Consider the following 17,037-nt stretch of genomic DNA (forward strand, 5'->3'; position numbering starts at 1 on the left):
AATACGAGAGGGGGCAGAATGCAGTTGAGGATTTGAGGTGGTATGATCAGATGGAGGAGAGAGGGCTGCGGAAGGAGGCAGCTTTGTGGATGTGATGGGGTCAACTTTGAGAAGGGGGAGTGAGGGGGTGATGGGAGGGAGAAGGGTGAGTGGGGAGAGTTGAGGGAGGAGGGTGGGGGGAGTTTTTGAGAAAGGTGAGGGGGAAGAGTGTGACGGTTCCTTTGAGAGGGAGGGTGAGAGGGGTGAATTGGTACTGAGGTTGGAAAAAATGGACAATTGATGGAAAATGAACATGCATTGCAAACTGGGGTTTTTAATATTTTTAGGTCAGAGATGCGATTAAAGACATTACTTGAGGGATGCAACAAAGGCGAATTAAGAAAGTGGAGAGAAGAAACGTTGTTACAGTTGGACTTTTTCGACAAGGGATGAGGGAAATGTCGAATTGAGAGCAGTCTGTTGAAATAGAAAAACAGTCGGGCATTATGATACAGTCATGAGAACCACACGTGTCAAATAAGTTGAAGCATTATAATTATAAGAGAGTTTTTATTGTTACTATTATTGTTGTTATTATTATTATTTTTGATAAGAATTGTGTGGGATTATTTAAAGGAAAGGTTGAAGTAAAGTCCTGGAGGTGTATGGTGAATTTGGTTCGGCAAGCACAGAGTGAAACTGATGGATCGATGATAAGTACCAGGAAGAGGAAGGGGAAGAGAAACGTTGTTTCAGGAGCTGTCGAGTTATAAATGATACAAAGAAATTTATTGAAAAATTTGATCTATTTTTGAAGATTAGGTAAGATTTGGGAGTGGTAGAATGTCGGAAGAAATCGTGAAGCTAATGGTGAGAGTGGGACAGCTCAAATCGAAGTAAGATGGTGTGATGGCAGGAGGAGGAGGAAGAAGAAGAAGAACAAGAAGAAGGGTCTGCACTCATGGGTCTGGAGGTCGAAAGTGTTTTTTTTTTTTTTTTGTTATATAGACAAGAAACAGAGGGTGTAGTTAGGAGGGATAGATGGGTGGTGGTGGGAAAAGTGGGGAAAATAGGAACTGATGGGAATAGGGAGAAAATACAAATAAAAACGATCGCACACCTTGATGGGAAAGACGGGTAGGCCTCAAGAAACCAGGTAAGACAAGATCGACAAAAACTCACAAAGTAGCACAATTTTTGAAACAAAACCGAACTAGGAACACACAGTAAACATGTAGGAAAGAAAACAAACGGTTAAAACGTGACAAATAATGACCGGAAATCTAACTTTGAGAAAATCGGCAGAGACCCCTGAGAGAACCAGCCGTTTCCTTACAACCCAGAACCGGAACCGATTGTCGGATTTAGATGAAATTTTCACCATAGGTGTGACTACTCATGTAGAATGTCATAATGATAATTATGACGTCCTAGGTCATGTGGTGTGGCAGTCGTGTTGGAAAAACAGGAAAAAAATTGGACCTCTGAATCTCTGAAACCGCACCAACGAAAAAATTGAAATTCGGCACATAGCAAGTCCTCCTCAAGGGGAATGTGATTTTTTTTATGACATCAAAGGTGCCTTGTGCCTGGTATTGGCTTAATGGTTAGGGGGGTGGGCTTGGGATCTAAGGATCCTGAGTTCAAATCCCACTCAGCTGTTGAATTAATTCTCGGTGGGGTTGAATGCCTGTCATCCTTCCGAGATCGGCAAAATGAGTGCCAGCTTGCTGATATTCTGTGTCGGAGTGGCAACCAGTCCAGGATTGTGTCCAATAGCCAAGGAAACTGCCAAAGCAGCACCAACGCTCTGCACAGAGTATGGTCCCAATGGATGGATGGATGGATCGGTGCCTTTGTTATGACATCATAATTGCAGATGAAGAACGCTACATCCGATCAGTATGAAAATAAGCCTGGTGTTGGCTTAGTGGTTAGGGTGGCGGCTTGGGATCCTCAGGTCCTGAGTTCAAGCCCTGTTGGCCGCTGAATTAAAATACACCAAGAAGTTGACTCAGCCTGTCATCCTTCCGAGGTCGGCAAAATGAGCACCATTGTACTGGTAAGGGGGACACTGCATCAGCGGTATAGCCGTGTCCCAACCAATGATGCAACCAGCAGCCACAGGCTGCACTCGATAGAGAGAGTATGAAAAATTTTGAGGGTCATCTCGGGATAAAATGGTCCACAATTTTTTTTGTTGTTGACGTCATCGGTCACATGATTCGGCAGCCATATTGTTTAAAAAAAAATAGAAAAACCTTCAAAATCTCCGAAACGGCAAAACAGATCAAAGCAAAACTTAACATATATGACTAACTATCCATGAGGAACAAAATAGTCACACATATGATGTCATATGTCACACGGTTTGGCAGCCACATTGGATTTACTCTAAAACCATTAAAAATCTTCTTCACCAGAATGACTGGACAGATCGAGGGGAAACTTCACACAAATGCTCCCCAAAGAATGTGCATACAAGGTTGTTCAGGAAAAACTTGATGTTTCATGGTTTGGCAGCCATATTGGATTTAAGGGAAATATTAAATAATGTTATCTCTGGAACGGCTTAATCAATTGATGTGAAACTTCAAAATTGTGATCTGGTAGGGATAGGGAGTACACGTTTTAAATTTCAACTTGATCGGACACATGGTCTGGCAGCCTGAATTATTTAATTTTTTCATCTTTTTTTTTTTTGTTCTTTTTTTGGATTCTTTCTTTTTTGAATAAGGCTCACTTGGCTGTGCCTGTATAGGTTTGAGGGTGGAGGAGTCGTAGCTGAAATGTGAATTATATCAAGGTTCCTCCTGATGACCATATTTTCTTCTTTTTTAGTTTGGGTTCCTTCTGATGACTCCAATGCAGGACTGTTCCTATTTGGTCATCCATTTGATTTGAATTGAATTTATGTTAATCCCATTCTGAATTCAATTGAAAAATAATATACATCATGGGTCTGGGGCAGGTGTCCAATCAAAACAGGTTGCATCAAAGCGGTACATCTTGGTACCCAGTCATCACTGCCAGCAGTTATAAAGTGGCAGTTCAAATTATGTCTCATTAATTATGTAACACACCAGTGCACAAACACACCACACAAAACAGGTCCTGGCAAGGGTCTGCAATCTCTGATTGCTCTTTTTTTTGTTTATACTGTTGCAATTCTGCAAATCTGGCACTCCCCCAAGGCAATGGCACCCAAAATATTGTGATTCCGAGACAGTTATTTCATTAGTAGTCATTCAGTCAGCCCTGCCGTTATGTCTAGTAGGTAAATGGGACAAGATGTGTTGCGTTGGGCTTTTAATTATGTCATCAATCCCCTATTTTTTGAGTTATTTTATTTTACCTTATTTTATTTCACACACAAACCCTGCCATGCATGCATGTGTGCCAGACCAGAGATGCTAACCGAGGAGCGTCATGAGGATATGCCACTGTAACTGAAGAGGCTCATTTGCATATGCACGTCATTTCCCCCATTCAAACGGCACGCCATAAACCAACCGACGCCTCACCTCGGATCTTCATCATGCTCACAACGACTCGAAAATGCTCACCATGATCACTACAATGCCTTCTAAAAATCCCTACAACAACCTATGCCCAACATCTTCACCATAAACGGCACAACCGCAACCAACCACTTCAACTTCATCACTACAATCTCCTCAACTGCTTACAACACTTCAACAACTTTACCGCATATGCCACAGCGCTTCCCCCACCTCACTATAACCACCGCAAGTGCCACCAGCTCTTGGGCTTTGGGACACGACAGTCATTGGGGACGTTATGGAATGGAGGACATAGCGGGTGCCAGCAAGCCAGAACACTTCAGCATGTAGCTTGAAGCACGAGTGTGTGCTGGGATCCATTCGGTGACAACTGGATAGAGTGTACGAGGTGCTGTGGAACACGAGAACCAAGCGTGCCCGCATCAACTCCGCTTTATTGTGCCACCGGAAGTACATTCCTGCCACCCCTAGTGGGCGAGGCATGATATACGAAAACCCAATCACGTGATGCAGCACACTCCTCCCCTCATAAAATGGCAAGTCAAATGATGAAAGGACAATCATAACATGACCAGCTGAAACCCATCAACACTCATAATCCTCCAAGTACCGCGGCCGCACCCTGACCCGCCTCGGATGGGCAGCGCCGCCAGACAGTCCAGGCTCAGCCGCCTTCCGGCTCGGTCGAGGCGACACCTTCGCCGGACTCGCGCCATCCGCAATAACAACCGCCCCCGGCCGACCAGCCTGCCCGACGTCCCCGGGTAGGACAGAATCAGGCGGGGACCCCCTGGGCATTGGCACATCCGGCCCTGGCGATACAACGTCTGGCGCCGGCGACATTACAGGGGGGGGTCCCACATCGTTCGGCCCGGGGGGGTGGGGGGTGACGCTGGACAGCGATCATGCATTTGGTCCACGTGCCACTTCCACACTTCCCCACCATCAGTCCGCACCATGCAATTCGCCGGCCCCAGTACCACAGAGAACACAGCCGGCACCCATTTGGAACTGTGGAAATAATCGCGCACCATTACCCGCTGTCCCACATCGAAGCCACGCAGCCGCATCGGACGCGACACCGCCCCACTCCCTGACCCTCCAGGTCGCAGCAAATCCAGTCTGAACCGCAATGCCCGTCCATAGAGCCCGTCTATGGCAGGCGAATCACCCGTGACAGAATGAATTGCGTTCCTGTAATGGAGCAAAAAGACATCGACCACCGTCTGCACAGGTGCAACACCCCCCCTGCGCAAAGCCCGTTTCCAGATCTTAACAAACGACTCAGCTTGCCCATTTGTCTCTGGATGATACGGTGCGGACCTTAGATGTCGAATAGCATTTTGGCGCATAAACTCATCAAATACACCCGCAATGAACTGCGGACCGTTATCAGAGACCAGGATCTCCGCCAACCCTTTATTAGCAAAGGTCGTCCACAGTTTCTCTACTGTAATGTTTGCTGATGTATGCTGCATTACTACAACCTCCAGCCATTTAGAGAATGCATCGATCACAATCAAAAACATTTTGCCATTAACCGGCCCCGCAAATTCTACATGGACCCTCTGCCAGGCTCTTACTGGGGTAGGCCATAGTCCCGAAGCTTGACGCGGGTTATCAGCATCTGTTTGGCACGTGGCGCAACGCTTAACCAACTGCTCAATGTCTTTGTCCAACCCCGGCCAACACAACAGGCTACGAGCAAGACTCTTGGTCTTCACGACGCCAAGGTGACTGACATGCAGTTCTTCCAAACACCGCTGCCTGAACTTCGGTGGAATCACCGTCCTCATTCCCCACATAATGCACCGTTGGACCAACGACAGCTCCGATGCGCGTGACGTGAAAGGTTGAAATGCCGGTGTTGAAGGCAGATCGCTCCAATTCCCCATAGAAATCGCCTGGACGACACGGGCGAGCACCGGATCACGAGCCGATTCCACCGCGACCTGTCTGGCCGTGACCGGCCCGCTTTGGACCTGGCCCAGCGCGAACACATTAATCCGGTCGGCCAACTCAGATGCAGCTGGACCCTCCGCACACGGCAAGCGTGAGAGCCCGTCGCAGTTAGCATGCCTCTCGGTGCTTCGGAACTGAATATCATAATCGTAAGCACCAAGAAACAGACACCACCACTGTATTCGCGCGGCTGCTAACACCGGCAGCCCGCGTTCGGGTCTCAGGATGAATTGAAGCGGTTTGTGATCCATCTGCAAAGTGAAATGCCACCCCAGCAGGTAGTGATGAAACCTCCGCACACCCCATACGAGGCTGAGAGCCTCACGCTCGATCTTGGCATATCCCCGTTCTGCTGCGGACAGGGTCCGGGATGCAAAACAAACAGGCCGCTTGGAACCATCATCCATCCTGTGGGAGAGCACTGCCCCGATGCCATATGCAGAGCTGTCGCATGCCAATAGAAGCGGACGCGCAGACTCGTAGTGCACGAGGACGGTATCCTCTGTGAGCAGCCGCTTGAAGCGGTCGAACGACGCCTGGTGTGCAGGCCCCCAAGCCCAGCACTCGTCCTTCCTGAGCAACCGTGTTAACGGCGCAAGTTGTGAGCTGAGCCCTCGCACGAACCTTTGGTAATACTGGGCCATACCAATGAACGAGCGCAGCTGCATCTTGTCGCGAGGCGGTGGCATGTGTTGAATCGCTTCCACCTTCCGAGGACCTTTCAACAGCCCCTCCGGCGTAATTATGTGCCCGAGGTATTACAAGCGCTGCTTGAAGAACGCGCACTTGTCCCTGTTCAAGTGCAGACCGCACGCTTCTAGCTTTGCCAGCACTTGGGCAATGTTCGCAAGGTGCTCGTCCGCCATTTTCCCCGCAATGAGCACATCATCCAGGTAGGTCTGAGCGGGCAGGCCAATGCAAACCTGATCCATGGCTTTCTGCCACAACGCTGGAGCCGAAGCAATCCCAAAACAGAGTCGGGTATATCGATAGAGTCCTTGACACGTGTTGATTGTCAAAAGCTCGCTACTCCCGGGATCCATCGGCAGGTGAAAATATGCATCACGCAGGTCTAGCTTTGTGAAGTATTGACTCCCCAACAATCGCGCATATATTTCATCGATTGATGGCAGTGGATATTGCTCCACGCTGAGCCCCAGGTTAACCGTGGATTTGAAGTCCCCGCACAAACGGACGTCTCCATTCCGTTTCAGCACCGTGACAACCGGGGTGGCCCAATCTGAGTACGACACCCGTTCGATCACTCCACAGGCCTCCAGCCTATCCAGTTCACCCTTGACCTTGTCCCGCAGGGCATACGGCACAGGACGTGGTTCACAAAAACGAGGAACCACCCCTCCTTCAGGAAGAGTTTTGCCTCCATGCCCTTGAGTTTCCCAAGGTCGTCGCAAAACAAACCTTGATGTCTTTGAAGAATCTTCTCCAACTGATCCTCCCACCAGCTCGGCACGGGTTGCACAAGGTGAACTGCAGCCCAGTCTAGCCTGATGCGGGCCAGCCAATCTCTGCCGAGGAGAGACAGTCCCCTCCCCCGCACAACGTACACCCGAAGCGTGGCGACCTGGCCTTGGTACCGCACAGACACGTCTGCCATCCCGACTGGCGTTATCTTCTCACGGGTGTACATGAACAGCGTGAGGTTGGACCTGATAAGCTTCAGGCCGTCGAGTCTACGCGCGGTCTGTTCGCCGATGATCGACACAGCCGCTCCCGTATCGACCTGGAACGTGATCGGCGTTTTGTTCACTTCGACTTCCACCGTCATCAGGCGCGCCGCCGCCGGGCCAATTGAAAACAGGCCCATCAACGGCCGTCGGTTCCACCCCGGGTCATGACCCGCACATCGCCGTCCATGACCCGAACGGTGGCCGGCGCCCCACGGCACACACGCTTCAGATGACCCACCTTGTGACAATTCAAACACACGGTGCCTTTATACGGGCACGCACGGCGCAGGTGTAGACCTCCGCATCCCAAACATGTCCGCGGGGCCAAGTCGCCGCACGTGCAGCCACGCGGCGACGTCAGACCCACACCGAAGGTCGAGCATGCGTCCCGGGGTGCTCGCGATCCCGTGTGGCCGGTGATGGCCCGAACATCCCCGTGAGTCTGCTCGACCGCTGTAGCCGTGCTGATCATCGAGTCGAATGTAATGGCTTCCCCCTTCAGCCGTAGAACCGCTGAAACCATCTTCGCATCTTGTAAACCAGCGATAAAACGATCCCTGAGCCGAGCTGGACGCTCCCCTGCCGTGAACCTGCAGGCCACGGAAGAATGCTTAATCCGTGCCATGAAATCAGCGACGCGTTCCTCTGCCCCTTTCCAGAGGCGATCGAACTGGTACCGAGCGAGCTGTAATGACTTCTCCGGCGCCATGTGTGCTTTCATCTTCTCCACAATGTCCTGAAACGACAGCCTGTCATCACGGGGCTTGTCCGGCGCCACCAAATCACTCAGTAGTCGATAATGCTCCGCCAAAAGTGAAGCGAGCAAGATCGACTTCTGTTTGCTCTCGTCGACCACATCATTCGCGTGAAAATAGCATCCCAATTGCTCCGAAAACAATTCGAAGTCGTCTCTGACGAAAACGGGCACATGTCCGTTTTCAATCATCCTCGTCAGCCAACTAGAGTGTACGAGGTGCCGTGGAACACGAGAAGCAAGCGTGCCCGCATCAAATCCGCTTTATTGCGCGACCGGAAGTACATTCCTGCCACCCCTAGCGGGCGAGGCATGATATACGAAAACCCAATCACGTGATACAGCACACTGGATAGCTCTGGTACTCTGCTAATTAACACTGTTAAGGTGGAGTCCAGTGCATTTTCGTGGCCAGAGAGTGCTCCTGAAAACCCACGCCCCAGGTAAATCAAGGAGCTTTGTTGCGTGGCTGAGGCCATTTTTGGCTTCGGAGTCTGGCGGGGTGGGGCTACTGGTCGGGTTGGCGTCTATGCATCAATGCGGACACAAGGAAATGCCTGCAGGGTTTCTTGATCCAAATTCTGGCTCTTACTTCACCCCAGGCTCGATAAAAAGAGAGCAAATCAGGGTCCTTTGACTTTTCATCCTTCGTCCTTCTTGTTTTGGGTCCACCGCCTTTTCCTTGCCGAGCGTCGTCATCTACCAGTCTTGACAAATGAGAGCCACCTGAGAGGGCAGTGCAAGAATAAGCCAGGCGAGCATCTCTGAGTTGTTGCTGGGTCATTGCCGGGTCATCACGGTGTCATTGGCGCTTGGCACCCACGGCGTTCCACAGTCATCATGAATGACACATCTTCAGGCTCTCCTCAATGCCTCATTGAGCTGTCTCTCATGCATTTTTCTTTCAAATATGTTGTCTATTCCACTGTGGACGCATTACTGAAAGATCATACCGATTCGCACCTCTTCACACTTCCTCTTGCATCACATTTTGCACCTCCCGCTCACACACCGTATACACCCCAGTTTTCTTCCCTCCTCCCCCCTCCAAAGCAATTGAGTTGTGAGGTCCGTTGACCGCGCCAGGTGTAATGAGGTCACTTAAACCTCAACTGGGCTATCTCTAATATCCTCATGTGTGTGTGTCTGGTATGTGTTGGTGCCTGTAATGTGCAGCATAATATAAGATTGCACAAGTTTACATCAGCTTAGCTCTGCTCTGTGTCTTTCTCTTCTTGTGCAAATAATTGCATTTCTTTTGCCGCACCCATGAATCCTGGCTTTCCCCTGGTGTACATTTTATTAAATAAGATCCTTTTTACTGTGCTGCATGACCTTTACTTACCCTTGCTTTTAATAAATTGCTTATGTTATAAATGAACCCAGCCCGTTTCGTCTTTTCTTTCATTGGTCCAGCATTGTCTGCACATTAGTTTAGCCAGGAAGTTCTGCCCCACCAAATTTGCTCCTGTTAGCCAGCGCATACTCACTGTATTGCTCAGCAGTAATCCAGGTATGCGCTGAGGGCATGAAACACCAATTGACTTGGCCGTCCACAGGAATGGTATCATGTGAAGTAGTGTAACCCTGCCCAGATTGGCAGTGCCAATCGGCGTTCATGGTTGCTTAGCAACCTGCAGGTGTGTGAAATTATCTGTGCCCGGTGGCCTCAGTACCGGGCGTTCGAAAGGGACCCGAGTGCTTCCCCTCATGGCAAGCCTCGAACCCCGAGTCCATTACAATACCTCGTTCTGTTCTACCTTTCTTCTCTGGATTCTGTGTTTTTGTTGTCCTGTGCCTCCTTTCAATAAGCTATTATTCCTTAAGTGCACGTGTCCTCCGATACTCCCCGCTATTATTCTTGCATACACAAATGGTTTTGGCCTGGCTTTGAGTAAATCCCGAATGGAGATAAAATTTGTTAAACATTCATTTTAAGAGACCAGTAGGATATGGATTCTGACTGGGGGAAACCACGCGAACTGCTCGTGCATGATTCACTTTGATTTCTGACATTCGTGAAACACGTCGCTTCAGCGAGGCAAGTCCGTGTTGGCAGACATTGAACACAATAGTACGTTTGTCTCATGAACTTTGTCAGATTGTGTAATATCTGCAAGGAATAATGTTGTTTTTTAAAAAATCAACATTATGTGATATTTGGAGCTGATTTCAGAGCATCATGAGCCACCTGCAATAATGGGAAGTGCCCATTCGCTAATATTCTCACAAAAATTATTTCAAAAGTGCATTTGTCTCTTCTGTCGAATTGTATATTTTCCTTTTTTTGTTTTCTCAAATATCGTCTCATCTTGGAATATCAAAAGTGTAGATTTTCCCACAACCACCTCGAGCATGTTGTAGAAACATTCTCAGTCTACGATGTTCCCCACTCCATCGCTGCAGCTATTTTGCTATAAATATGTTGTTCATTGCAACATGCGTATTGACCAATGTGATGTAATTTTATCTTCTTAATAATGCCGAAATGACTTCTTCTGAATTGTATTCTATCAGTTGTTGCAGTTTTGTTCAGTTTATATCTGTAATGATCTCCCCTTTACTGTTCTTCCCTTTTTCTTTCTCAATCCCACTTAAGATTTGAAGAAAATACAAACAGGCCTATGGACCGTGTCCCTTCCAAAAGATGCAGGTAACAAGTGCATTACAATACCTTTGTGATTTGTAAAAATATTGTCTTTAGACAGGTTAGTGGCATGCCTTTTTAACTTGTTTTTTTTTTCATTTACAGTGATCTAAGGCTCATGGAGGAGCTGGTACTTAACTTACATTGAGGACAAGCATACTAGGAATAATCAGTGTATGATTACATGAATTACATGGATATTCATAGATGACGATGACACCTTCTAATTGATGGTCGAGGTGATTTGGACATTGGTTTCCTCCTTGATGAACCAGTGGTTCTGATTGGAATCCCAAACAAGCCAACCCACCTCACCTGTGTCTGTTTTGGAGAAACTCAGGTTTAACCGAATCTGAAATCCCTTTGTATTGAATTGTTCACGATCCCTTCTTTAACATGTTTCCACCTTTGTTGACACACAGAATTATTATTATTATTTTTTTGGTCTTTGCTATTTCAAAGTAACACAGATGGTTTTGCTGTAAGTCTGGAGGAAATGTTTTTTTTTCTGTATTTTGTATTTCAGTCGTGCAGGAGGGTTCAGGAGGAAATCTAAGTTTTCAAGCAAACAGTTTGAGAGAGGCTCGGCTCACTTGGCTCGACTCACGTCTTTCCAAACCAACAGTCCTTTGTTACTCGGGAAAGAATTACTGGCAGATCAAGGTGGGTACGTTATCCTGTTTGGTGTTTGTTTTCTCCACATACAAGAAGGTATACTGAGACAAGTACTGTTTAAATGAGGACATTATATGATGCCACATGGTGAAGTTTAACTGCAGATGCTGGGTGTGCAGGTTCTAAAGAATAATGTGGAAATTGATGAAAGGCAGGGAAGAGACAAACAAGAAGAGTGTTTGGAGATTGAGAATGGTGCAGTAAGTACCTTCCTGATGTTTTTCTTTTTGAAATTTCCAAAATAGCAATGTGCTCACAAATATTATTTTCTCTATAAAATTGAGGTTAATGGAAAGGTAATACAAAACTGGAGAGAGAAGAGGAGATAGTACAGGCATTTTAGCAGAAATATTTGGTCAACCTCCCACAAATTGCAACAAAAGCAAACTCAACAGATTTTGATTCCTGGATATGTCCTCAGTGACAGAAAAAAACTCCTAAGGGATCCTCCCGGGGGAAAGTCCTGAAATCATGGAAATCCAATATGGCCGCCACCCGACTTCAGGGAAAATGAGAAAATTGTAAAGATTGATATTTTAAGATGTAAATATATGTTTTTCTGCATTCTAATTGTTTCTGGTTATGGTGAGTATATTGATATACAAGAATAATTATAAAAAAGTGAAATGTGTTGAGGGTAAAATAAAAAATTATAGCTTTTTGTCCAAAAATGTCAATGTTTTGTCCTGAAAAAAATATATATTTACCTGATACTGATTTTGGCTCCTGGACCAAAAAAATACGAAATGTTGAAGATACAAGATGATATCAAGTCTATGGCAATACAATATAATTATGTAAATCATTGAAACATGACAAAATTCACAATTCCACTCGGGGCAATCACATCTGCCTGACGAAGGTTTCGGAATGAAAATGAAAATTCGCATTAAACTCAGAAACTACATCCATTATAAACTTACTATTCATGTTGAGAAAAATCAAGCGTATTAAAGTTAGAACTCGACAATGTCGTCATCATCCTCATCATTGTCACATAGAGTGTTTGTGCAGCCAGAGCCCCTGCAGTTTCCACAAGCTGGAGTGCACTCAATGTTGTGCTTCTTGCATGTGCATCTCATCGTGCTACATTCAGCCTGGCAGTTGCACCTAATGACACCTAACATGTTTCAGGAGCTGGAGCTATTGATGTCTGAAGTGGCACAAAACCCTCATCACACTTCTGCCAACCCCAGTCTGTGGAAGAAGTATGTAAGTCTGAGGTCTTGAAATGAATCAAAGACCACCTTCAGAAGCATGCCGAGTCTGCAAAGATATCTTTTAGAACTTCAGCGCTCTGGGTTCAGTATATGGACATGCTAGACATTCTATGCAAAGACATCCGGGCAGAGGGCACTGGGAACTGGGCACTACATCTACAGGCCATCCAGGAAATGCTGCCTTACCTGGCAGCCTCGGGCCACAACCTGTATGCCAAATCTGCGAGGGTGTATCTGCAGCAGATGTCCAACCTCAAAACTCAACATTCCAATGTCCAACAACGTTTTGATGAGTGTTTCTATGTGGTTCGACGAAGTGATCGCCTGTGGGCAGGTCTTTCATCTGACCTGATCATCGAACAAGTTCTGATGAGAAGCTTGAAGACCAGCGGGGGGCTCACACGAGGGCGAGGAATGACAGAGCAACAACGGCTTGTATGGCGACAATCAATGCCTGCCTGTGCAGAAATAAACCAGGCAATGCAGGAGCTCACAGGTGTGAACTACAACACTCGATCCCTCGATCGTAACAGTGATATTGACCTCCAACGGCGTGGAGGTAGATAATACTTTGGGGGGGGGGGTCTTGTAAAACATCCATTTTTAACATTTCCTGCATTTCCAGCTTCACCACGTGATGGACTGGGAACAGTAACAGGGTTAACATTTGCTTCGCTATTTCCTGCTGAGAAGGATTCAGGGTTAACATTTACCAAAGTGACAGCAGGTTCATCACTCGTGGTCTGTGCATCACCGTCAATTAACTTTCCAGTCGGAGAGTTTTTAACGAGTGAAACAGTTTCCTTTACTGCGATGACGGGTAAAGCGGTCTCTGTAAGGGAAACGTCTATGTCCTCACCGGCAAGTAGGTTAAACTTGTTGGCCGTAAGTCCCGGGTCCATTATGGGTAAACATTGGAGAGTGACGTTAGTCACAACTGTGGGAACATTACTGACAGATTCCTCATTTGTAAATGCTACCTTCTTCTGGGTTAAACGGCCATCAGGTAAAGTCTTTCTCTAACTTGATGAAACGATGGTGAAACCATCCCAAACATTTGTTTTGCTGTTTGGACTATCGGACTGGGAGGACTGGGCATAATTACCGGACACGGGATTCGCTTCCTTCACAGTCGAGGAAGAAGGAGAAGACGGATCCTTGTTGACGAGGTTTGTTTCATCGTTCAACGAGGTAGCCTTTGGGCAAGAATGTTTCAAGTGTCCGAAATTACCACATTCAAAACATTTCAAGGTGTCAGTGGTTACGTAGACTTGGTAATCATGATTATCAATTTTGAGTTTTAAAACAATGTTCAAGGTTCTTTCAGCATTAGAGGGAGGAAGTACCACATAAGCTTGTCTCCTAAAAGACATCATGTGCTTCGTCCGATCGTCCTGGCTATGTAAAAGTAACAGTGATTTGTGAAACCACAGAACCATAACGAGATAGTTCGGAGATCAGCATCTGATTCGTCAGGAAAGGAAGAGCGTTCGAGATAATGACCTTCACGGCCGGTGTGTCGTGAGGGGAGATGAGCATGAAATGTCCGTCGTCTGTTGATAGTCCAATCGATACAACTTAATGAACCAGTTATGTCTCAAGACGCTGTCACACCTTGACGATTTAGCCAGCGTATGCCGACTTATGAAAAATTTGTCTAAAACGCTGGCACACGTCGAATACTTGATGGGTAAGTTTTGTTTATGTTAAGAGCACGCTGAAAAACACTGCCATACGTCGTAGTACGCTGGCTTTCATCGTTGTACTTTGCGGTTGTCCTCAAATTTTAGCATACTTGAAATTTTAGGACGTATGCCAGCGTACGGCTCACACGTTCCGCTACACTGGCCATATGTTGTAGGCACGTTATGCAATCGTTGACGCACGTCGACACACGTTACTTGTAAGTTACTCATAAGTCGAAACACGTCGAGGTAATGCTTAGCGTACCCAAAACTTATTTCTAACCTATGAGTAACGTGCTTTGAACCTATGTGTAACGTACCTCCAACGCATATTGACGTATGTAGACGTATTTGATTGAAGTCTTCCGGAAGACCACAGAACTTACTGAACGTGTTTCTAATTTACAGCTACCATATAATGGTGTATTGGCAGCGTTTAAAAAAAAACAATAACTTCCGATATTTCGTCACGTGCAGTTATGTCACGTCCGATTGCCTCTTCAGTTTGCTCATGTCTTATTCTTAGTTCCTCCCCTGCGAATATTTTCTGTTTGAGGATATTGTCACGTCGACGTCGAAACTTAAAAGCAAATGTCCGATTATATTTTAAAATTCGTGATAGACTAAAAAAACAACAACAACAACTTCAGATATTTTGTCACGTGCCTTCACGGAGCCAAGGAGAAAAAAAGAAAATGTGCCTTGACGGAGAAAATAAGTTTCAGGTATGCTAAACATTACCTCGCCGTGTTTCGACTTATAAGTAACTTACAAGGAACTTGTGTCGATGTGTGTCAACGATCGCATATCGTGCCTACAACTTATTCCGAGCGTAGTGGAACGTGTGAGCCATACGGCGAGTACGTTGTAAAATTTTCAGCATGCTTGAAATTTCACGACGTACGAGACGTACCACGAACTATGACAGCATACTTCATCGTTTTTCAGCGTGCTCTTAACGTATGCACAACTTACCCATACCGTATTCGACGTGTGCCAGCTTGGTTCGGCAAATTTTTCATAGGTCGGCATACGCTGGCTAAATCGTCAAGGTGTGACTGCGTGGTTGACACTTTCAATTTTCAGGCAGTTATGATTTAAATCGGCGTGCGGCAGGTTTTTAACAGGCTACGCCACGAGTTCGCCGGCGATACGTGCAGCGCGCCATGCCTAAGTTAAACTATCGTTGGGCATAGGTTGTGAATGCCGACAACAGGCTAAGCATTCGTTGGTATAAGTTATCTATAAGACAACGAAACGTTCTGTGCCTGTTACTAATATGTTATGCATACGACCAACACGTTATGAATATGACCAACTCGTTATGAATACGACCAAAACTTAAAAAAAAAAACATCAAAATTTAAGCGTACGCCAACGTTTTACATACATTTTTATACGTTGCCATTGCTGGCTCAATCATCTAGGTGTGACAGTGCCTTCAGACATGAAGATAACCACACGTTTGTTCATTCGTGAGGCTGCACAAATTTTGTCAGTACCGACTATGTTTCCTGTAGCGATAATGAGATCCTCGACACTGACGTCGTCGGGTGGAATGCAGACGACGCCATGTTTTCGTGTTAATGCTTCAAATGCTGCATAATGGGAAAACAAGGTCATATTTAGGAAGGGGGAGGAGGGGTGATTGCTCTCGTGCAGTAATTAACTTCGAGCCGAGACAGGTTTCCAAAGGAAATAAACACAGCTACAGTGAAGAAAAAACGATCAGTTGAAGGGCCGGGATGGGCCGCCAACTAAAAGCTATCCACAAAGAAGCCATGGGCTCTTTCTCTATCTCAGGAAAAAGGTATGCGAGGAGAAAACAGGTGAAAGGGGAGGGAAGGGAAGGGGCAGAGATGAACCGAAGAGCAAACCGCGAGATAACAAGGACAGATGGGCGGAGTGGGGTGGAGTGAAGACGTCACAAGCGAAGGCCGAAGTGCGAGGTCTAATGAAGAGGGGACGGTGGGGGCACAAATAATGATGTGTAGAAGGAAACAAAGCGAAAGAGGTGAAAAAAACGATGCAAAAAGGGATAAAAAGCGAAAAAACGGCACATCACAGCTTATCAAGACAACACATTAACCATGACACTCCACTCGACCCACCAACAGCCATCAGGGGAGAGAGAGAGAGAGAGAGAGAGAGAGAGAGAGAGAGAGAGAGAGAGAGAGAGAGAGAGAGAGAGAGAGAGAGAGAGAGAGAGAGAGAGAGAGAGAGAGAGACAGAGACAGAGACAGAGACAGAGACAGAGACAGAGACAGAGACAGAGACAGAGACAGAGACAGAGACAGACAGACAGACATGCCTTATTGAGAATGTGAAATGCACCAAACTTTACTCACATAGTCTGTGAGAGTAGAAAGTGTACCTCATGCACCGGTTGTCAAGGTTAGAGATGACAAAATACATTGATGGACAGCCAGCTTGAAGTAACACACTTTAAGAGGTAAAAATTGGGGTGGGGGAGGAGCCAAAAAAGATTGAAGGTGAGCCAGAAGCATCGACCTTTTAATGATTCACAAGGATGAGGTTGTTGGTGTTGGTTGGGGGGGGGGGGTGGCATGTAAGAAAGCAGCAGGCTATGTGCAACACCCTCTTGGTGGGTGTGTAATGTTAACTCTGTTCAAAGCTATGGTTTCTCCAGTATCCAGGAGTGAGAGAAAGGAATAAGGAATGCCAGAACACATTGCGAATTCGTATGCTGTGTAAGTGCATACAACACCTTGAAGTCTTTAAAAAGTCAGAGTATCGAGCAACCATTTGGATGAGTCGATATTTTCCTCTGTTTCTGAATTTAAAAGTCAGCTTGGAAATCAGATTTTCCTGGAAAATGTGGTGGATGAAGGTGATATTTACCTCAGGGATTGAACTTCTTAAGGGTTATGACATAAATAAAT

General features: G+C 46.5%; 1 protein-coding gene across 1 annotated transcript in view; it reads left to right on the forward strand.

Annotated features, from left to right (window-relative positions):
- LOC147030880 (complement factor H-like) overlaps positions 1-17,037 on the forward strand; it is a 374,343-nt gene that overhangs the window by 223,811 nt on the left and 133,495 nt on the right. The window contains exons 20-22 of the mRNA XM_085875422.1: positions 10,507-10,560; positions 11,081-11,217; positions 11,349-11,429. Of these exons, the coding sequence (XP_085731548.1) occupies positions 10,507-10,560; positions 11,081-11,217; positions 11,349-11,429 (272 nt within the window). The remainder of the gene's footprint in view (positions 1-10,506; positions 10,561-11,080; positions 11,218-11,348; positions 11,430-17,037) is intronic.

This window comes from Eptatretus burgeri, chromosome 3 (assembly GCF_056783735.1).
Source record: "Eptatretus burgeri isolate ZD-2024b chromosome 3, Ebu_testis_v1, whole genome shotgun sequence".
Taxonomy (NCBI): Eukaryota; Metazoa; Chordata; class Myxini; order Myxiniformes; family Myxinidae; genus Eptatretus; species Eptatretus burgeri.